The sequence below is a fragment of the Amborella trichopoda genome, chromosome 12 (genome assembly GCF_054954075.1).
Source record: "Amborella trichopoda isolate Santa Cruz 75 chromosome 12, AtrichopodaSantaCruz75HAP2 v2.0, whole genome shotgun sequence".
Lineage (NCBI taxonomy): Eukaryota > Viridiplantae > Streptophyta > Magnoliopsida > Amborellales > Amborellaceae > Amborella > Amborella trichopoda.
In genome coordinates this window covers 44,517,311-44,540,397 of record NC_142347.1, presented here as the reverse complement: position 1 = coordinate 44,540,397, position 23,087 = coordinate 44,517,311, and the positions used below count along the sequence as shown (strand labels likewise).

Here is a 23,087-nt window from a genome sequence, read left to right as displayed (position 1 = left end):
AAAATATATTATTTTTATAATTTTAAATCTATTTTTTTTTCATGCTCATATATATTGATGTCGAGATGATCAATTTGAAGATATTTGAGCATTAAAACAACTCTTCTAATAAATTTTTTGAGATTGACTCTAATTTGATTGTTTAGAGACAGCTTTATATAAACTTTTTCTTTTTTCTAAAGGATGAAGTTTCTACAAGGCTTAGGTTCTATGAAAACCAAATAAAGCATTTTCTTAAATCCTATTCACGAAAGCACTTTTAGCCACGTCATGATGGCTTTAAAATCAATTTACAGCTCTAAAATCAATTTACAACATTGATAATAAAATTTGAAACTCAAAAAATCATGTAGCTCTTGTGGATATTTGAACACTCTTTTTTAGGACGAAATGGACGGTCTAGTTAATTTGTTAAAACACAATATTTTACAATTTAAAATCCTAATTTTTACAACCATAATAATTTTCGATGAGACTTTAGTAGAGGCTTTAATTTTCTATCAAACCATTTTCTTTTTTTAAAAGATCGATCATAAATTTGAAATTTGCTACCCCACAGGCCCACTCTGATGCCTCTTTTGAAAGTTGACGCAATTTGGAGAGTGATTTCATTGACCTGCACATCACAGCGGTTCTAAAATACGTCAGGCCCACACTGGGGCCTTTTTTTGAAAGGTGCTGCACGTTTGTGGTGTAGATTGAGAGAGAGAGAGAGAGAGAGAGAGAGAGAGAGAGATTTCATTGACGTGATAGCAGCGGTTCTAAAATAAATCCGATCTTTTACTTTTAACAGGTTAGCACCACAGGGCACAATCACCTCTTGGATCTGAAATCTAGATTACACTCAAAAGTTTAATTTTCTCTTGGAACTTCTTTCACACCCCTAATTTCAAATTAGGTTTAGAGTTGATTGTTACTTCAAATTACACTTAAAGTTGTTTGTGACTTCAAATTATTGTAACCTTATTGTATCAAGTTGATCGTGACATTCTTGTATCATATGTATTTTCCGTTACATGCTTTGCTGAACAAGTATTTGTGCTCTTTAAATAAGAGCAATAATGCGCATTTTATGCTTCTGGTGGAGCATTACTATCCACTTAATTCCTCAGATCTACTTAAACATTACCAAATAATTATTTTCAAAAATCAAATTTAGATTTTGAGTCGCTTAGCACTTAATTTGTCTGAAAATTCAATAGCTTACTCTCAATATTTGGATGTCACCCTTTTCAAACCCCATAAAGTGCTTTTTACTTTTTATTTTTACATTTATTATTTTTAATGGATACCAATAGACAATAAGATGAGAGAAAGTAGATTTACTTTTAACAAGCTGTATTCTCTTCAATCTAGTTACCGATTAAAAATCATCATCATCATCATAACCATTTTCCAATTAATTGAGATCCGTTATACTAACTCTGATATACCATTTTGATCTATTAAAGATCATACTTTCAGTAAGACCAAAAATCCAAACTACTTCCACTCATGTCCTTTTGAGTCTACTCCTTACCCTTTTTAATCTTTCGACTTGAACTGACACACTTCTCCTCACAGGTGCTCTACTAAGTTTGCTTGAATGGTGATGGACTACTTAATGTTCCCATTGAATGCTATTCATAAATACAAATTTGAATGGAGTACGCTCCATAAATCAAGGGGAGAAAATATTTTGCTTTTCTTAACATTCGGTTTTAGAATCACAGGATGATACAGAATTTGAAACGGAAGAACTACAAAGAAATGAGTTCAGGCACAATCCAAGTACAATTCAATAATCCATGTTTAACTTTACATTGAGTCACAAGAGGATTAGTTGATATCCGGAGCCTTTTATTGCTCAATCATTTCACCAACACCCTTTGAATCTGCAGGGTTGAAACTTGCTTCTCTGAAATCATGAAAACGGGGCGATTCAGCACATTGAAAATGCCATCTGTTCATGTAAATATTAATCAAATGATGTAGAACGAGCTTCAATTTATCAATAAAGAGACAAATTTGCTACATGTCAAGAATGATTCCTACCACTGAACTACCACAAAATAAATAAATAAGTTAATAAAGAAAAAAAAACATTAATAGTGCTAGAAAATTCAAATTATTTTGGATAGATATCATAATTCATCGTGGATCCCAGTGCTACATAACTTTCCATATAAAATGTAGAAATCAAATAACTATGCGTTCTGTGGACTGAAGCCCATGATCTCCACCAAATAACCTGGTTAGTTCAGCCAAAATTTCAAATTATTTTTCCCTAACTTGGAATCTCTAGCCTGAGGACCTTACACCCAAACTTTATCCAAAGACTGACAAGTTAAACTTCACTAAAGAACAGGGTTTGGCCTGACCTTGGTTATAACTCATAAATGTGGAAATTTTAAACCCTAGGAGATGCAGAAAACTCGACAAACATAGAGTTTCCTCGATAATGAAAGATGTACTTTAGATGGAAATGTCACTTTTGGGGTCCTTCAATGACAGGGCCTAGATTAGAGGACCATTTCTTCTGGTGAGCTGATTTTCTATCCGTTAGTATACCTTTCAAATTGGCCAATGATCGTGCTATCAGATTCAGATGAAGGAGAAGAATGTTGGTGCATTATGTGCTTCACCACATCAAGACTTTCCTTGGGCGGAACTTGATAGTTGGTTTCTAAGTGGCAGTGCTTGGGAATGTCTGTCTAGGGCCCAATTGAGGGGGTGTTGGGTAAGTAGTTTTTTTTTTCTTTGCAAGTTTATTGATGATGATGAAGTTTCCGAGAAGTTATAAAGGAACCCACTCTTTCGATGTACCGAAGAAGTCCTGAAATTTAAAAGAATACAGGAATGAAGAAAAGCCCAGAACTTTAGACCCAAAACTCATAACTATATGCTAGGACAATACTGAAACATTGGGTTGTTCTATTTTAGTGGCATTTTAGGAATGTGCAAAGAAAGAAACATACATCCAAATCTCGCCCAACACTTATTATTGTCATAATTTGATCTAAGTGACAGCACCTAACTCTCTGTACAAGCCCAACTAGTTTGCAAGGAATCCAATGAGCCGCTCACTGCTTGACTTAAATATAGCTTTGTAGATGAGGAGATCTTACCGAAGTGCAACCATGTTTGACTCGCCAGTACATAACATAGTCAACAAAATAATTCAATAATTTGTTAGATGATTAACATGGCATCCCCCAACGAAAGTGTAACAACCAGTAAACAATGAAGAAAGACGTGTGTATTTTCGAATGGTCTTTAACTCACAAGTAGTCTAGTACCTAGACCACTACATGTCCTGATCACTCAAAATGATCAATATCTAACAATTCATTAACCCAAGTTAGTTCATAGAAACCATGGAACTTATGAGATTAAGGGGCATCAAGTCTTGCAGAGGCATTAAGCACCCCCAACGGAAATGAAGTACAAAATTAAATAAATGAAAATGTGCAAAATATAGACTCATTTACTGAATGGTGCCTATAGGATTAACACTTCAACCAAGCTGAAGACCAAGAAATATTGATTAAACTGATATCCAACGTTTCAATTAATTAATACTTCTTTTTTAACGCGATTTTTCCACTATCCTCCTCCTTTAGTTCTTGTTCCTCATCCATTTTTTATCGCGATTTTTTCCACTATCAAAGCTTCAACCATATTCCTCATCCACTCCAAGGATTCCTTGCCTAGTAGTTTGAATTGAAGTTGTAGTTTATATTAAGCAGGTCTAGTGTCAAAATGAACTTACAAGGATATGGTTCAATTTACTCTGATGGGGCTGGAAACAGTTCTATTCTCATGCTCTGTCCATGATCAAGATGGTTGGTGAACCTCCACACAATTTTCTTTCCCAAATTATCATCACCCTGATGGCACCCTTTGAAGCAGGGGATATATGATTTGTGAAAAATAGAAAAGTACAGAGTAGGATGGTATACTAGAACTTTTTAGAGAAGCATCTTGCAAATCGTTGTTCAGTGTACATTATTATGAATGTGAAACAATCAAGAAGACATATTTACAACTTAGCAGCATATAACTTTTATTATCATCTATGGTGATTGTAAATTAGGAATCAAAATCACGTAATTTAACCAGGTCTCAAGGGATAGATCTCTTCCAATTGTGAACAAACATCTAGCAAACGAAACCCCATCAACACAAATCATATCTTCTTTAATGTCACCCTGATAGCCAGGAGCAGGAGCACCTATGATTCAAAAAGGGATCAGGCCTCTGAGGTTCATCTCATGACATTAATCACATTCTTATGACAAGTTAGAGATGTCGTTCCTTCGAAAACTAGCCATGGTTCTCTCTCTCTTCAAGGATATATGGTTTCCTAACAATTCATCATATGCTCTAAACCTATCAGAAGAACTACAACCACGCTGACAATTCATATCACTTCAATCCAAGCTTGATATGGACCAAGATGTTAGAATCATGAATTAACAGTCCAAAGACGGAGTTGAGAATTTACAGAGCTAATGAATTCAGCTACGTTAGAAATTTCGCTCAGAGGAGGTTGTTAAATTTAGGAAGCAACCCAAACTCTCAGTGTCCCCTAGAGAAAGTAGGACGAGTGATTGTTCCCTAGTAGAACATCTCAAGACAGTCGATAATTAGTTTGTATTGAGCCAGGTTGTTTCCCTTTTTAGAGTTTCCATTTGGCAACCTCTGAAGAGTCGCAGCAAATTGGTCATAGACAGATTCACGTATTTTGATGGCATGAGTTAGCACCTACTTCTAATGTCTAGAAAGGAGGAAATGTTGGAAATTTGTTCGCAAATTGGTCATAGATTCATACTAGTAACTTGATAATTTGAGTTAGCAGTCTCTTCTAAAGTCTAGAAAGCAATCACTTAGAAACACTTTAAGGAAAAGGGTGAAGTTTGTACAAGGTTGCCTCAAGGTGCACCAATAAAATTTACTTAGAGATGTCCTTTCGGTGTTGAAAACATTTTTATGGCATCAAAATCTCTTTATATCTTAAATTATAAAATTTAAAATCTAAAAAATGATACAGATTGAGCACATAACAGACACACTTGAAAATCGACAGTCTAAAAAACTTGTTACAAGATGCATTATTTTTTGGGACTTGAAAATATTTTTTTCCTTGGTGCCCATTCATCTCAAGGTCGAGATGAGATGATCATTTGGAGGGTTCTCCTACGCTGGAACACTCCCCACTATAGGATTTTTGAGGTGCACCTTACTTCAATTGGTTCATAGGTTCTCAGCAGTAATTTGATAATTTGAGTAAGTAGCCACTTTAATTTCTACAAGGCAAGCTTTGGGCTGGATCATTAGCATGGGAATGTGAAAAGGCTTATCATTTTTTTGGAAGTAAATACAAATTGTTCTCCTCACAAAGGAGACTCAAAAACATTCACCATGGGCTTTAGGATGCTGTAGCTATTGAGTGAAAAGATGAAGGCATCCACCGTCAAACCCGACCCCACCCCAAAATTGGAGGAATACAAAGCATTAGATTACCAGAATACTCATATAACACCAGTTTTATAATATAAATCTATATCCATGGTGATGTAATGCAGAGTGATAAAAAAATCCAAAATACAAAACAAACTAAATATTAATCAATATATTCTGGGCAAGGAGAAAGTCTCTCTTAAATGTATAAGTTAACAATCAAAATCACAACAAAACCACAAGAGAATCTCACAAACAGGGGCAAAGTACTGCACCAGTTTGAGAAATAGGGTTTTTCCCATGAATTCGATCTTCGCAAGTCGTAGAGATCAACAATGGAGCATACATGTACGAATCCGAGATCAAGTAGTCCTTCACCGCCTCCAAGAACTGCTTCTTCTTCTTCCTGATTAGCCTCTTCTGTATCCCTAACCCTAACCCTATCTCTGATCTCTTCTCCATTTTTTTTGGAGAAATGTTTACTGCTGATCTCTTCCCCATTTGTTTTTGAGAAATGTTTACTGCTGATCTCTTCTCCATTTCTCCGACCAAATAAAGGCAATCTTTTCTTTTCCTTCCTTTCCTTCCTCAAATCTCTCTCACAAACCTCCTAGAAAATACTAACAAAACACTAAATTTTACAGTGAAACTTGGATTTGGTTCTATCTCTGCTCCGAAAATGAGGAATAGGGTTTCCTCAGGTGGCCACATCACAGTCATGTGACACGCGTGTCGTGTGGTTATGAAGTTTGTGTTTAACTGCTTCATTTGTGTGCGACACGTTGGAACTTGTAACGAAGCTTAAAATTTGGAGTACTTTGGAAAAGTTTGGAATATTTTCAGTTTCAGTGTGAGGTCGATTAATTTGTAAATATTTTTCCACATCAGAACAACTTTTCTAAAAATATTTTTAGGACACGGTTTCTATGCAGCTAAGCTCGTGTATGTAGAAATACGGGCTTCTTAATAAATCTATTTTTGAGATGGATTTTTGGACTAAATTTATAGGAGACATGTAATCTCTATCATGGATAACATGAATATGAAAACATAATTGAAGTTTAAAAATTAAAAATAATAATTTTAATGTTTTTATTTATTTTTTAATAAAACACGCATCATCTTTAAGATGGATGCTTTACACTTTTTGGACCACATGTGTAATCATACGGTTCATCCTGCATGAAACAATTTTCCAAATTTTTAAGATGCAATGAAAAACATCGCTCTTCTATATATGGAAAAATCTTTTTCTCACTCTTTATTATCTATTGGATGAGGTTTACATAATGTAGAAGTTTTATGAAAACAAAATAAAGCCTCATCTGAAATCTTCGTTCAAAAAGCACTTTCGACGGTGAAAATCTTTTTGTAAAATCAATTTTCAACATCGACAATGAAATTCAAATCTAAAAGAAATAGTACAGATCTTGCGGATCTATGATCACTTTTAAGGGGAAATGAATGGTCAAAAGAATTTGTTACAATATGAATGGTCTAGACTAGAGAATTTGTTACAATATACCCTATTTTTAGAGCTTGAATTTTTTTAATTTTTTTTCCATAACCATTATGTTCAAATCAAGATGATCAATGTAAAGGTTTTCTAATGCTTAAATTACAATTTCCGATGAGCTTAGAGGTATGACTTTACTTATTTTGATAGGGCTGCATCCCTATCAAACCATTTTGCTTATCTATTTATTTTGGAGCATGCAGACTTTTGCCCCATAAACAATGAGGTAAACGGCCATTCAGGTGGGTTCAAGTGCTTGAAGTTTGTCCCTAAAAAACCCAAACAAGTTTTAGGAACAAGTAGGGGACGCCTTCCTCGCTGATTTACCAAAGATAAAAAAGGAAGAAACTCGATTACCTCTCTATTTTTTCCCAACTTTCTCTGTCTCTCTTTCTGATCACCCCTTCTCTCGACGAAATTTTGCCAGAATTTTCCACTACAATTTGTTTTCACTCTCTCTCTCTATCTAATCATCCTTTCTCTCAACAAAATTTTGCCAGAATTTTCCACAACAATTTATTTTCACAATTTTGCAGGATCTACTGGCATCAATGGTGAATTGGGTTTTCTTCTAGGGTTTTCTCCTTTTTAGTAATGAAATATATGTATGTATACCAAAACCTCAGAGAAGCTTGATGAAACTTTGAAGGTTCATGCCAAAACCTCAGAGGAGGAACTCCACTCAAAAGATAAGATATACAAATATACAAGTTAAAGACATTTTTATATGGCCTAAAACAAAATTAGACACATTAAGTGTTTAACAATTTATAATGTTATCCTTGGACATGAAGTAAATATGCTACTTCATTGTGTGTATGTCTTAAGAATTGAAGTAACTTCACAATATTCTTATTGTATGTATATGATTATTGTTGGTTATAAAGAACTAGTCATTGTCGTTTTCTTACTTTGAGATGAATGTCATACAATAGGGGAATTATGTTCTAAGAATAAATATAGTTGGAGATAAAATATCGATATATTATATTTGAGTCGAGAAAGATATCTTGATATAGTTTAATATGTGAAAGGAAAACATATATTGTCTATCATGTTAATAAAGAAGATGTATATTGTAATCAATATATATATGAGAAGGGTAGTTATAATATCTAGTATTTCATTGTAGGTGTGGGTATAATTTAGGTGTCCGTGATTTATTTTTATTTTTGTCATTGGAAATTTGTTTATAAAAGATAAGTTTGTACATTCATACAATTAATGGACACTAAGTCTCTTAAGAGAAATATGAGACTTTTCACATAATATAGTGTAGGCCATGGAATTTGTTGGCCTAGATTTGAGCCATGTTGTATGCCTTGTCAATAAAAACTCCCAAAATGTTGACTATTTAAAAACAACAAAAATTTAAGGTACATTAAGGGGTTCAAATATCTTAATTTATGTTTTCCAGCAGATTAGCATGAAGCACTGGGATACTTTGATTCTTGAAGTAATGGAATACTTTGATGCTTGCTTTACTGTGGATATGGACATCGACAAATCTACCTCTGGCCATCTTTTTTTTCTTTGGACGTGCAACTGTTTCTTAGTTATAGCAAAAAAAAAAAAAATGATACACTGCTTAATATACACAATCAACAAAGTAAGTTGCTTATTACATTGTTTTTACTTAGGCCATTTGGATAAAGCCTTTAATAGTGGATGAACTAGTTTAAATATATTGGGGAAATCAAACACCAATTAGATTAATAGCCCGTGTGGCACAAAATGATGCCACTACCATATTCAAGGCGTAGTTGAAAAGCATGAAATGCCTCAGTTATTTCCCATTATCTGACATGATTGCATACTCCTTAGTACAAGACGAAAAGTGGAATTATATTCTAATACTATTAGCATAAAGAAACTTTTAAACATATGTATATCCAAATTCTTGAAATAATCGTCATAAGTGACAAAATTTTATGCATTTAAAAAAAAATCATGATGAAAATTGCGGACATTTGTCTCATGAGGCACATCCATAAGAGTATGAGAGACGCCTCGTGATAAGATTTGGTCATAAATGATGTACCCAAAAAAGCCTTTCTTGATAAATTGTCGCATTTGGCCTTAAAAGGGGAGCTTGCATAACCTTGAGAGAGAACTTCATATGTGTTACATGTGTGTAGGACTCTCTGAAACATGTGAATGGTACTCAATGAAGTTGTGTAATAAGTGTGATCTCTGGTGTCATGTCTTCTTCGTTCATTCATTTATTTATTTATTCTTTTTTGTGTGTGAGAGAGAGTAGAATTCTTTAAAACATTTGGATGGCACTCAACAAAATTTTCTGTATAATAGGTTTGACCTTTTATGTTATGTTGTGTGTATGAGAGAGTGTAAAATTAGAATAATGAACTGTTCTAGAACTTATGATTTGTTTTACAAATAGATGGTCCAAATAAAGAATTTTACTATGTTTAGGCCTCATCCAGACAACATCTACCCAATGTTGCGAGATTTGTAAATCAAAGATATGAAACAAAACCAGCATATCCCAATACCCTGACAACCTATAACTATGTTTGCTTATCATTGTTTACGATTCTTTTGATAAATCAGTTTTCCATTTTCATTGCAACCTAACTAATACAATTCCTTCCTCTAAACACGGAACATAAAAAAATGCACATTCTTTATTTGTTTCTATTTCATTAGGAACGGGGTAACATATGTGTTTTAAAATGACGTCTTGAGTTTCATTCTTAATATGAGTAGATGACATCTTTCCCGTAATACTATCCAAAAAATATATAAAAAATCTAGTACTTAGCTCCGATTCTTAAAAATTTAGAACATTCCAAGCCCCCAATAATTCAATCTCATGTTGATGAAGAAACATAATACAATAACATGACAAAAAAAACCCATATTTTCTAACGACTAAGTACTTTAGCAGTACAAATACATGAATGTAGAGATCACATTTATTTGTTTTTCTTTTTTTGAATAATGGTGGGGGGTGGTCTAAGTTTACACTCCGTGTCCTCGAACCTCGAAGTCATAACATGGAATGCCCAGTCAAATTTGAGGGCAAGATAGTAATTGTTCACACTGGTTTCAGGCCGTGCTTGAGAGCTGCTTCCCAGACCAAGTCGATCCTGTCAACGGAGATGGCCCCCACCTCGTGGTGGGTCCACCCTTCTAGAAGGTGCACTACTCCCCCGGCGTGACACGCGTGCACGATCCCCCTCCCCATTGTATACTATAAATTACAAAATGTAAATAAAACTACGAAAGTGAGATCCAACGGTCCAGATCGTTAGTAGCATTTGAGCACATGTTTTCGGTGGCAATAGCGAATAGAGGTTCAACTTGAAATACAGAATCTGGCAATGGGCCGAGCTTAGACACAGTTATAGGGCTTATCGGGAGCAATCGGCCGGGCCTTGAAGCCCTAGGCTGGTCTGGGACGGGTTGGTTGGGCCCAAACAATTTTTCTTTTAAATTTTTTTTAAAAAATTTTTGTGATAAAAATTAATTACCAAAAAGCAGTGCAAGTTTTAGAGGTATTTCAAAAATTTTCCTAAGCAAGAATATTTTTATTTTTATTTTTCACATGTGCCATTATTAGATATATACACATCCCAAAATTCACTACAAAATGATTTATGAAATAAAAATAAAAATAAAATACTTCGACTCATTGGTTCAATATGACACACAAGTGCTAACTTGTGATATTGTAACTGAATCCATCTCAACCATCCAAACATATCTCATCCAACCACATCTCAAAGCAGAAGTCACATGTATTTTAAATGTGGGTGGCACCACATGTAAAATTATTGCAGCTTTCAAGCTCGATTGTCAGTTTAAATGGCGGGACACTTATTTATATGCTCTTGTGGGCTTAAAACTCGATCTAGATCAAACAATTGATATTGAAGTGGCGATAGTGGCCCAAACAAAGATGCTATTGTTGTTAGCTCATTACCAATTATTTGATCATATAGAAAAGCTTTTGTCAAAAAGAAATTATTTGCCTCCAAAATCGTAGGTTCTTGTTTGTGTTATCAAGACAAGATAAGACCGTCTGATCCAACTGGTCAGAATCCAGACCAACAATGCCCTAGTTGGTTTAGGTCAAGGCAAAATATCGAGCTTGATTGAAAATTGATCAAAAAGTATCATTTGATTGGTTTTGCCTATGTTTTGGACAATTGGACTAGCTAAACAATTTTTTTTTTTTTTGGTAATATATTTCATACTTTAAAAGAGTAATTCTTACTTTTTCTTTATTTTTCAGAAGAGTGAGTATAACTTCCTCCTGTTGAAGCATATACTATGACCTACTTGGGTGGATTGCATAAATATGATATGAAATTTGAAATCCACCAATCATTTGTTTAAACTATTATTTTTAATTTTTTTATGTTTTTAAATCTGATCTAAGTAATTTGACCGGCGATCAGACCGATTTTGCTAAGTCAAAAGGAGATTACCTCGCAGGTACCCAAGCCCTCTACATCGTCCGGTAAGTGCATTGCGGCCAACTTCCCATACGTGCAGTCCCTTCTCAACCTCAAGATGGGTGGGACCACAAATTGGTGGAAGTGGGTCCCACTGGGGGCCCACTTTTGTTCTCGTGGCAAAATCCATTTCCCAACTATCCATGTCTGTGAAAAAAGGAAACGAAACTTCAATGTTATTTCATGTGAATCCCAATTATTCAAAAATTTCGTGGATTATTTGGAGATTTCGTTGCGAAATTTCGGATTTCACCTTGCAGTTCTGGCCAGCCTGGTACTTGGTGACCTGGACCAGGTTCTTCTGGTACTCCACAGGTGCTTCCTTTTGTATTATCTGGAAACGTTCTTGGGAAAGAGTAAGCATCTGCCAAAGTTAAATGATAAACACTTCAATGTAATCCTGTCCTCCATTCCCACCGTTAACATAGCAAAATAAAAAATAAAAAAAGTGAAAAATTCAAAGGCAAACACAAATAAAAACGAATTGTGTTAATTGGAACACTCATGTGCTGCGAAGTGCTTTTCGGGTTGGATCACTAGTGACGAAGTGGGCCGGCTCAACACTTGCTGGGCTGAGGTCCCCTTTCGGATCCCCTGGGTTGGGTGTGGGTCCAAAAGTAGGACCAGCATTGGGTCAAAGCGTAAACCATATATTGGTATGTAATGAAATGGGAAAATTGTTTCATTCGGGCTGGACCACATTTCTACAATATGCGGTCCCAAGGTATAAAGGATCCATCTTAAGGATGGATGCAAGTAGGTGGTCCATCTAAAACAATTGAAACTAACTATCTAAATATATTTTTAGTAGAATTGTTATATTAATTTTTAAAATTTATTGATGTTTTCAAATTCATGATCTTCATGTTAGATATTACATGTCCTTAATAATTAAGTCAAAAAATCCATCTCAAGATTTTTAAGAGGTGACTCATTTCTACATTGACTCATAGAAACCGTGTCCTTCATAATATAGGTAGAAATGGTTAAATCATCTTAGAAAATCATTAAAATGGTCAAGTAATCCCATTTAATTTTAAGAAAACTCTTTTTAAGTTTCAATACACTACCTGTGCTACCTCCTTAAGAAATATAGTAAAAAATAACCAAATTACGAATATTTAAAATTAGAAAGCCCGAATATGTAGGAGCATTTGATAATTTGATCTTGCTTTTATTGGCCGAGCCAAATGACAATAGTACATCATGTTGTTTCAAATCAACAACTTGAGAGCATGTATCCATAAGAGATGAATTATTGAAAATACTACGTACTCGCAACTATTGGAACTCGAGATCATGTATTTTTATAGGCATTTTGAAATTAAATGGAAAGATATAAATAAAGTGTTAAATTATTCCTCTTTTATAGGTAATTTGATAATTTTTTTTTTTAAAAATATCATTAATTTCTTACCAGGACGCGAACGCCTTTTCGAGCAAGATAGAGGGCTATAGCTCTCCCAAGCTTGGAGGTGGAACCCGTTAGAAAGACCTCTTTAACACCGTTAGGGAGCTCATTAAGGATAACGGCCGCCGTTAAGGTGTTTCCATGGACTACTTTCACTTTGAGGTTGCGGTGCTTTTGAACGTAGATAATGCCACCACCATTTAAGGCTTCATTCTAGAGAGAGAAACAAAATCAAATTTAAAATTACAAGACTAATTCATTGAATTCTCAATTCTCAGCAATAAAATAAAATAAAATGAGTACGGTTTGTATAAAGCCGAGGCTCTAAACAATCAAAATAAAGTGCATCTTCAAATAGTATTGAGAAATGTGGTTTCAATACTGAAAATCTTTGTGATAACTTTAAAATACATTTTCGTCTCTAATTATAAAATTTCAAAAATATTGTAGATTGAACAGATCTATAAAAATATAAAAATCTTGAAATTGACCATCTCAAATGCATTACATGATGCACTATTTCCAAAACTTGAAAATCTTAAAACAACTACTTCCAACAACAACAACAAAAAAAAAAAGCACCCCAATTTTGTTACTTTTAGCCTATTTTGAAAGCGCATTTTTTGTTGGATATTGGTTGTTTAGAGAGAGAAAAGTACAAGGAATTTGAATTTTACCTTGTTTAAAGCTGCAAGGCTGATGACCTTCACGCCAAGTTTGTCCGCACTGAGAATGGCATCTTCAATGTGCTTATTAATTCCATCCTTGGCAAATGGCAAGAAGTACTGTGCCCAATTGAAGAGAGAGAATAAATCCAAATTTCATGGAAAGGATGAAAGCGACATGAGATTACATCCGCATCGTACAGGTACAGCTTGCCCATTAGAGAGAGAGAAATATGTTTAAATTGTTACCCGTTAAAACAGAGGGAGGCCAGAGTCCCGCATGTTGTATGATTAGGGGTGGGAGTTATTTCACACCAATTATATACGGATTGGTACGAAGAAATGCATTGGGACCAATTGATGCAAAAAAACTCACCACTTGATCACATGAAGAAGTTCTTTCATGTGAAATACTTTCACAAAAATATTTCGATGTGTACCAGGCATATTCTTATATATTTCGAAGTATCTTAGTATTAGGTAGGATTTATTGGATAGCATGCACGCAAGTTGTTTGTATGACTTGGATTCAACCTAAATATACTCCATTTTCCAAGTTTTCGTTGATCTACTCCTAAAATTTTCGAAGGAAAAAGATGAACATGGCAATTGGGAGTTCGGACAAGGACTCCAACTTAGGCCAAGTTTTTGTTGATAGTCTCTAGGTTTCAGAGAGGGACCCCTAGGCTCACGGGCCAACTTTAGCGGTCCAAGCTGGGACAACTGGCCCATTGCCAGAGAGTGGTGATTTATGGATTAAGAGAGAGGAGAAAAATTGAGTTTTGATTATAGATATAAAAGTTATATAAATTTTTTGGGTAGTTCAGTAGGAAGGGGTCCCTATGATAGGACTTGAACTCAAGACTTTACGTTTACACCTAGATTTTCAACACTTCAAAAGAATTTAATTCAGCCCAAGAAGTATAGGTCCCCGCTTGGGGCTGGACAGTAGCCTAGTCAGGGCACTGGTTCGGACTACAGTCAATGATACGTGTTAATCTTACTCCTCTTTTCCTATTTTTAAAGCGTGTGTTTCAAAACACGGATTGTGAGGTGGATTGTCCACCGTACATATTCGTGTTGGATTGATGGATTGGCTCTCTCGATTGGTTTGAAACTTTGGATAGGTCGAAATCAAAGCTTTCGAAATTATTAAAAATAAAAAAGATAAAGTAAAAACTAAAATAAGGGTTTATGAGGTAGTGGTTTAAAAAAGACCTAAAAAATATTAGATAAGTTCATAAATAAAATAAATATTGAAAGGGGGATTTAAGGTGGGAAACCAATATGGAACCGATACCTTCTCAAAAAACGATCGGTCCCAAATGAATCCCAATCTAAATCAGTGATTCTCAATCAAGATCGTTGGGTTTTAAGACACTGCTCAAAACTAATTGGGAAAGGAAATAGCAAGAAGCACATATTTCAATTCAATAAAACAAAACCAAAAACGTACACGGGTTTTGCCAGTTAGGGGAGGGTATTTAATACATATCAATCCTTCTATCTCTTTACTCACCCAAAAAAATCCTTCTACCTCTTTCCTATCCCCAAGTTTCAATGAAAAGGGTAACAGTATTTAATTCTATGAAATAAAACAAAATATAACATGTAAGAGACGTCCTAATGAAATAGATCAATCCTTCTCCCTCTTCTTTCTTCAATTCACATGAGATATTTCAATAAAAAGATTAGGAAGATAAAAGCCGAAAAGTATATAAGGAGGCCATTTACTTTTGATACTAAAAGATCACAATTATTCTTATCCATCAGGTTTGAAATCAAGTGGTTGAGAGTGTGTCATTGACTAGGTTCAAACTTCAAAAAAAATTTCTAAAACTTTGTGATACATTCCAAGCCATCCAACTTGACACTTGATGGCTAAGAGTAATTGTGACTTGCTTATAGCGAAGATAAATGATATCATAATATACTATCCCGTAACTAGAAAACTCATACCAAATACTTAAAGAAAGAAAATTTACGAAAAAGGACTTTAGAATTCCTAGAGCTAGAAAGCCAAAATTATCGTGAGTCTTTCTTATTAGGGTGCGGTTTGTATTGAGCCTAGGCTCTAAACAATAAAATTAGAACCTGTCTTCAAATAGTGTCGAGAAATGTGTGGCTTTAAAATATATTTTCATCTTTATTTATAAAGTTTAAAGCTTCAAAAATAGTGTAGATCGATAGATCTATGAAAACTTGAAAAACTTGAAAATCTTGAAAATTGACAGCCCAAAATCGTGTTATAAAATATACTACTTTCAAAACTTGAAATCTATTTTTTTTTTGATGTTGAGATGATCAATTTGAGGATATTTGGGCATCAAAATAACTTCTTCTAGTGAAATTTTTGAGATAGGCTCTAATTTGATTGTTTAGAGCCTTAACTCCATATAAACTTTTCCTTTCTTATAATATGTCAAAAGAAAAAGAAAAATCAATCTTCTAACGCCTCACGGGTTACACAATTCATAAAAGTTATCATGATCAATGTGATGCAAGCACGGACACGGATCTAAGGTGATTTATATATATGGATGGGGTGGTTTGGTGCATCTCTATTCAAATGTTATCTCCTTTTAATAATCTATCTCAGAGAAGGATTTTGGATCTAAAATTTCGCAAGTTCATAATGGCAATCATGAATATAAGATAAATTGATTTCGAACATAAAAAATAAAACGTTTTAAGCTTTATTTATGGACCGTTCATTTTAATTCTTGTAGATCTTCTACACTATTTTTAAACTACAAAATCATAATTTTAAATCCATCTAAAATAAACTAAGGATGTGTTTCAAATCCTAAATTCATTTCTAGGATGGATTTTTAAAAGTGGACATATTTGAACAAGAACATACCAAAACTTACAGAGAAAAGAGAGGGAAGGAGAGAAATAGAGGTTTTTTTGGTGGTCGATGTAGCTTTCATTTTCTAGTAATAATGTAGTCCCCTTATTTATTTATTTTTAGGTAATTTAGTAGGGACCCCTACCTATTTTTTCAAATAGATTAGGGAATTAGCTATTTGCAAAGTGTCAGTAGGGGATGTCGGCAGGATTGGAAATTACAATATGGTAACTAGGTATGAGGGTGCTACTACCACGACCCAGCCCCTTCCTATTTTTGCACTTGAAAAAGTTGAAAATTGCAAATTTTACCATCCAGCACCTATATATGGTAAATGCTCCCCCACCTTAATAACCACACTCCACTTAGTACAAATATATTTCATTTAGCATTATAAACTAGATTATAGTTAGCTCACTCTTTAAGTTATCTTAGTTTGGGACATCAAAGAGTTCAATTATAGAAAACTAGAGCTTGGCCTGACTATTTAATAAGGATATATGAAATTTAACATTACAAAAAAAAAAGGATATACTGAAATTTGTACACAAAGAAAAACAATGTGTGGTACTAGCTCTCTACTTATAAGTGAAAATTTAAATGAGGAATTATTCAAATGCAGTTCCCTCTCAAAGATCTATCTTATTAATGAATTTAGAAAGTCAGAAAAGATGCATGGCCAGTTTAATTTCGTGATTTTGTAACTCAAACAATAGTGCAGATCTAATGATCCATAATGGCCTCTATGATTTAACAAAAAAAAAATTTAAAATAAGTTTCGAAACAATTTTTCTCAAATTCATGATTGTGTAGTTGAGACTATCAACAAGAGAAAACTGTGTGATTCTTAATGTGTTTTTGAAAGAGACAGCGCTTGTATAGGTGCATCAAGCTATTTCTTCCTGACTAAGTACGTACACATGCACCAAAGCCCCATTCATACCAGCCACATTAGTAATAACATGAAAAACTATAGAATGATCCATATGGTCATGTCCACACCATGACCATATGGATGGTGAAAGGGAAAGTGGGATTGAAGAACGACATGATTCAAGGCCCACACGCTCTCGACTACCATTCAATCCATTGATGAGACAATGATAACCTCTAAGTCATCTCGTTACCACGACCACATGGATCATATTATAGGAAGAGTATACAAAGAGACCATTTAATTTTGATACAAAAGGGTCACAATCATCATTGATTTGAAATTGGATGGTTGAGGATGTCTCATTGTTCAGGCACATACTCCAAAATAAAATTCCCCGAAATATTTTCATGCACTTTCATCCATTAGATTTCACATCTAATGGGTAAAAATGATTGTGACATCCTTGTACTAAAATAAAAAATAGTCTCATAGTATAAAATCCTCACATTATATTAGCCCACAAAGAAAGAAAAATAATCAAATCCTTTTTTATATTTATTTTTTGGGGCCTACCTGAAAACCGAACCTAGGGATCACCCAAGTCTGATGAAGCCTATCTCTTAAGGTGTAGAAGGAGATCAGAAATGTGGTCGCTGAGGCCCACATAAATAGCATGACAACGAAAACGACGGGCCACGTTGGCAGCAGAATGGGCCTGAAAACACAAGGCATGGAGCTGATGGAGCGAAACAAGAATGAGACGTGCAAAGCCGAGTCAAACTCGATAACGTGGCCAAGGAATACAAAGTCTGGCACCTTGTCACCGCAACCTGCATACATATATCGTGAGCCCTAACAATGCACTATCGATGACCCATTAATACAAAGTTAGGTCTCACATGTTGTGCAAAAATTAGGGTTAGGTGTGGGGTAGGATGTATGGTAAGGGCTTAGTGATGAGAAAAGTTAGGGTTTCGGGCGTGAGAGTGAGAAATGATCCAATCAACATAGAGTTGGTATGGCGTGTTGGAGAAAAATTAGGGTTTGTTTTGGGCTCGGTGACGAGAAAATTAAGGTTTTGGGGTTAGAGAGAAAAGATTGGGCTGGGCCTCACCTGAGCCCGGCCTAGGTCCTTGCAGGGCTGAATGGGCCTGTCATAGCAAGGCCTACTAGATTCTTTTAAGGAAAAAACAAAGAAAGAGAAACCATTGGGCGGGGCATATGTGGTAAGGCCCGGCTTCCCTAATTTGTGGCTCAGGTTGGGATAAGTTGATTGGTCAAGATATGCCTCTCAACTCATTGCCAACCTTAAGGCAGATAAGCAAAGAACTCGTGTTATCATGATCAAACCATCGGATCGATGAGGAGTTTGGTCTAGACAAAATCGGGCTGCGGTTGAACTAAACTTGACTAGATTAAAAAAAATATAAATGAAGGAAAACATGAACAATGGTTTAAAAATATATAGCATATTTAAAAGAAAGAAAGAAGTTGCCTATTTTATTTGGCCAATTGAACCGGTCAAACCAGCCATTTAAACTGATAAAAAATAATCTAACACTAATTTTGATTAAATTTTGATCAAACCCAATTTTTATTTTGGACCAAATTGGCTGTTGGTGACAGGCTGGGCTCGAATGAGGTATGGCGTGTTGGAGAAAAATTAGCGTTTGTTTAGGGCTGGGTGATGAGAAAATTAAGGTTTTGGGGTCAGAGAGATTGTAGGGCTAGCAAAGGGTCGGGCCTCATCCAAGCCCGGCCTAGGCCCTTGTAGGGCTGAACGGGCATAAACAAAAAGTTAGGTCCCACGTGCTGTTGGTGTGAAGGCTGGGTTTAAGGATATAATACATGGTTAGGGCTGATAGGACGAGATAATTTAGGGTTTCGGGGTTAGATAGAGACCTGATCTGACAGTCCTGTGGAGGTCCCATGACTTGGGGTTTAGAGTGTTGAAAAGTGCGTCGTAAATGGGCATAAAGAGGCAAAAGTTGGTGCTTTTTTCGTTGTGGTGGAGGCTATGGTACCTGCACATGGCAAGATCGTTGTGAGTAAATGAGAGAGAGAGAGAGAGAGAGAGAGAGAGAGAGTGAGTATTAATTCTATAGGAGAGAGAGAGAGAGAGAGAGAGTGAGTATTAATTCTATAGGAAAGGATTGCTATGAGAGAGAGAGAGAGAATTTAATTCCATTGAAAAGGATTGCAATATGTTATAAAGAGTTCACTTCAATCTATATCCTCACATAGGTTTTAGAATAGTCTCTACTGTTCATGTACCTTGAGATCCATTTCAGGCAGTGTTGCGGCCCTCGGATTAAAATCGAAAGTGATGTAAAAACAGAAAAAGGAAAATATGGTTTAAACTCATATGGGCAAAAGAACAGCAGCCTGGACCAGATCTTTTGGACAGAGCTTGTGGTCCTTGAATCACTAAGATTAGAAAGAGAAAAATGGAAAAGCAAATGCATCCGAAAGTTAGGTTTTCAAACAATGAAAACGGAATGAAGACAAGCGCTAGATTTACTGATAGAGAGAGAGAGGGCTTTAATGGCTAGGTGATAGAGAGAGAAAGAGTTTTAATGGCTAGATGAGAGAGAGAGAGAGAGAGAGAAGTTTAATGGCAAGGGGAAAGAAAGACTTACTGAAATTGTCAAGAAAAGGGAAAAAAGGGGAGAGAGAGAGAGAGAGAGAGCATGGAATTTACGTTGGGGTGTAGAAGATGTATCTTAGAAGGGGCATCCACTCGAACAGAGAGTGTGGTATGATCTCCACATTACAATGACCCAGGCACCTCATGAAATCAAAGGCCATGATGTATGCATACACCATCGATAGAGATGCACAATCCATCCATGAAGCTCCAACAATAGGGATCCCCATAATAAAACATAGTACTATATGTTCCAATAGGCTAGCTGAACCGGCTGCAAAATATTTAATGAGACAGAAACACAAAAAATATCAGTCATTAATGGGGTTTTAGTGTAGTACACAATGCATGATGTGAGAGAGAGATACAAAAAATATGAGTCATTAATGGGGTTTTAGTGTTCTACACAATGCAGGATGAGAGAGGGTTATGGGAGAGATGGGGAGTCTTGCTCCTACCTGTGAAGGATTGTGACACCATGGATTTGTGGTGGAATGAGTGGTAGTTGGTGTAGAGATAATCAGAGTGAAACAATCGGTGTACCCCATAGTATAATGACTCTGAAAATCCCATGTGAAGGAGCAGTACACAAATGAAGCCAGTTGTATTATATAGAGGAAGACTTTTGGTGAAGGAAGGGAAGTAATAGCATGCAAATGTTGCCATCAAAGCTTGAAGCAAGATGAAGTTGTCCCTGTAAATGAGAAAAGTATGAAGGAAGAGAGAGGAGTGCAGGAATGAAATTAGCATCCACCATTAGAGAGACATAGAGGGGTTAGAAGGAAATCGGTATCCACCCTTTGTGTGCATGTCTCAGTGTGCTTTAGAGAGAGAAAGAGAGGATGAAATTGGTATATCCCTTTTATTTGTGCCTTAGAGAGAGAGAGAGAGAGGAGTGAAACAGGTATAACCATTTTGTTTGTGCTTTAGAGAGAGAGGAATGACATTGGCATGACCCTTTTGTTTGTGCCTCAGGGAGAGAGAGATTGTAAAATCATACCAGTGCCATTCTCTGTCAATTTGCTTGAAATCCACCCCTTGTTGGAGAACCCTTAATTTCTTTGTGAGGAAAAGCATGTTGCTATATGAGAACCAGAGCTGATGAATGAGGCCTCTTAGGGCACATATTATTAGTATATGGACACACCATCTTTCTGAATCATTTCCACTCCATAACACACAATGCAGTGCTTTGGCAATCAAAGGCCCATACAATACATACTGCCAAATCAAAAGGAATGGAAAAAAATAAAAAAAACCAAAACCTATTAGACATGTATTCAAGGAGCAAGATACTAAAACTAGAGAGAGAAAGAAAGAATATTAGAAGTGATATGTGTGACCATGCCTTATAGCTACTTAAGTTCTCCCATGGCCAAGCTGATAATGGAGCACCCATTCTCTCAAAAACCAGAAATCCTCACCTTTCTCTCTCTATCTCTTCTCTCTCTCTCTCTCTCTCTCTCTCTCTCTCTCTCTCTCTCTCTCTTCTTTTCTCTCAGTTTCTCTATCTAGCCCCACTTCTATCCTCTCCCAAAGCGAATGAGCAAGCCAAGTACATGAGAAGATTAAATGGAGGGTATGGTTAGAGAGAGAGAGAGACTGGAGAGCGAGTGCATCAATATGCTCTTCTGCTTTCTCAAAAGCTCCCTCCTCTCTCTCCTTTATATAACATAAGGCCAAGCCTTTGCTTTTGCTGTTTTCCCAATCAATCTCTCCCAACCCCCATCTCTCTCTCTCTCTCTCTACTTTGACATTTGTCCCCTCTTTCTCTCTCTAGGATAAATGTGAAAACGAGCATGGAACAAAAACGACAAGGTCGCCGAATTCAGGCAAAGGAGAGAGGACAGGTGGGGTTTAAGATTGAAGGCGATAAATGAATGCAAACGGGCTTAAGATTGAAGGCGATTGTGCTTAAAATAGAATGCGATGGGTCATTAAAACAAGGTTCATGTATGAAGCTCCGTGCTTCAACAGTTCGCTGCCCTCACCTGTAAATATCTACATCCTCCCTCTCCTCGCACCCCAAGAACACGGTTGAGTAGATATTGACTAAGTTAGAGAGAGAAAGCACTATAATGAGGGATGGGGAACTGGGTGAGAAAGAAATTCGTGCAGAGATACGTAAAAAGAAGAGATATTCGTGTAGAGAGAGGCTTGCCAGCAATGGGCTGGGCAGCCCAATCGGGCCATAAGAAGTAGGGCGGAAGACCGGGCTTGGGCTAGCTCCTTTTGGCCTGGCCTTATCTTAAGGCCCAGCCCATTGGTGCCCTTACTCAAGTTTAGGAGTGGCAATGGACCCAGATCCAACTTAGGACCTGCCGAGTATACCTGACATGGGTCTGTATGGATCCAACATTTGGACCCAAACACTATTCGGGTCCAGTTGGATCCGATCCGTACCCGTAAAATGTTGTAGATAAAATACTTCAAGCTCTATTTGTTTGGGTGTACTAAGCATCATATGCAATAAGAACTTGTAGTCATCTTTAATTACTAAATCACAAATCAAATGGTTTAAAAGATAATGGTGGGTAACTGTGATTTGTTGTCAATAACAAAGATATATGATGTAAAAAAAAAAAAAACTCATAGTGAATATGACAATGGACCCGATAGATATGGGTATAGATCTAGTGTTTGGACCGACAGGTTGAGCTCAAATCCAAAACATAGACCCGAATATGAATCCGGGTCCGGTCCAGCCGTACACGACCCATTGCGACCCCAAGAGAGAGAGCTTAGTGTAAACTGTAGAGAGAGAGAGAGACTTTCAGTTGGGAAAGAATAGAGAGAGAGAGAGAGAGAGAGAGAGAGAGAGGTTTCTTTTGTGGTAATTGTTTTAGAAAGGTGGACATGTAAGGCACCATTTAGGGAAAGTAGGGTGGGGATTTTTTGGCGTTTCCAAAGGGAAGTTGGAGGCGCAATCTTTTGTGACGTGGACGTCTCTCGGTTGAGGATCACAACACCCGCCCCGTTTTCCCAACAACCCAATGCCCACCCACTTACCTAACCACTCCAAACTCCAAGCATAACCCAACTCACCCTAGCTCCTTAAAAAAACAACACAAGGAAAGCAACACTATTTTTATGTGATTTTGAGACTAAACCAACTATCTGAAATTTGATTTGTCTAAGATTGTGTTCAAATTTAAAAATTTTGAAATCATTAGAGGTAAATTATGTCGAAATCTTAT

The 23,087-nt window shown here is 36.0% G+C and overlaps 2 protein-coding genes across 3 annotated transcripts; both read right to left on the bottom strand.

The window, feature by feature from the left end:
* Positions 1–1,656: 1,656 nt before the first annotated feature.
* On the bottom strand, positions 1,657–6,221 carry LOC18435377 (uncharacterized). Of its 2 annotated transcripts, none has more exons than XR_016045967.1 (2): positions 5,718–5,965; positions 1,657–1,897 (listed from the first exon to the last, which is right to left on the bottom strand). XR_016045967.1 is itself a non-coding variant. In XM_020667878.2 (2 exons), the coding sequence occupies exons 1-2, from the start codon at positions 5,980–5,982 to the stop codon at positions 1,851–1,853; spliced, it is 357 nt and encodes a 118-aa protein (XP_020523537.1). In that variant the 5' UTR covers positions 5,983–6,221; the 3' UTR covers positions 1,657–1,850. The 2 variants fall into 2 exon arrangements, 1 of the variants encoding a protein (XP_020523537.1); XM_020667878.2 differs by having other exon boundaries at positions 1,657–1,942; positions 5,718–6,221.
* Positions 6,222–9,770: 3,549 nt separating this feature from the next.
* On the bottom strand, positions 9,771–21,556 carry CER3 (Fatty acid hydroxylase superfamily). The gene is made up of 11 exons (XM_006845421.4): positions 21,239–21,556; positions 20,891–21,111; positions 20,349–20,584; positions 19,945–20,164; positions 19,146–19,267; positions 17,817–18,073; positions 13,528–13,635; positions 12,857–13,063; positions 11,693–11,803; positions 11,413–11,586; positions 9,771–10,172 (listed from the first exon to the last, which is right to left on the bottom strand). The coding sequence occupies exons 1-11, from the start codon at positions 21,287–21,289 to the stop codon at positions 10,017–10,019; spliced, it is 1,863 nt and encodes a 620-aa protein (XP_006845484.2). The 5' UTR covers positions 21,290–21,556; the 3' UTR covers positions 9,771–10,016.
* Positions 21,557–23,087: the final 1,531 nt, after the last annotated feature.

Excerpts from the sequence above, each read along its gene's own strand:
- LOC18435377 (XM_020667878.2), bottom strand. The coding sequence starts at position 5,982 with ATGGAGAAGAGATCAGCAGTAAACATTTCTCAAAAACAAATGGGGAAG. Across the intron at positions 1,943-5,717 it reads AAACCCTATTTCTCAAACTG|ATGGCATTTTCAATGTGCTG; the intron begins GTGCAGTACTTT and ends TTACATGAACAG.
- CER3 (XM_006845421.4), bottom strand. The coding sequence starts at position 21,289 with ATGGGTGCTCCATTATCAGCTTGGCCATGGGAGAACTTAAGTAGCTAT. Across the intron at positions 21,112-21,238 it reads AGAACTTAAGTAGCTATAAG|TATGTATTGTATGGGCCTTT; the intron begins GCATGGTCACAC and ends TTGATTTGGCAG. Across the intron at positions 20,165-20,348 it reads GGTGTCACAATCCTTCACAG|CCGGTTCAGCTAGCCTATTG; the intron begins GTAGGAGCAAGA and ends AATATTTTGCAG.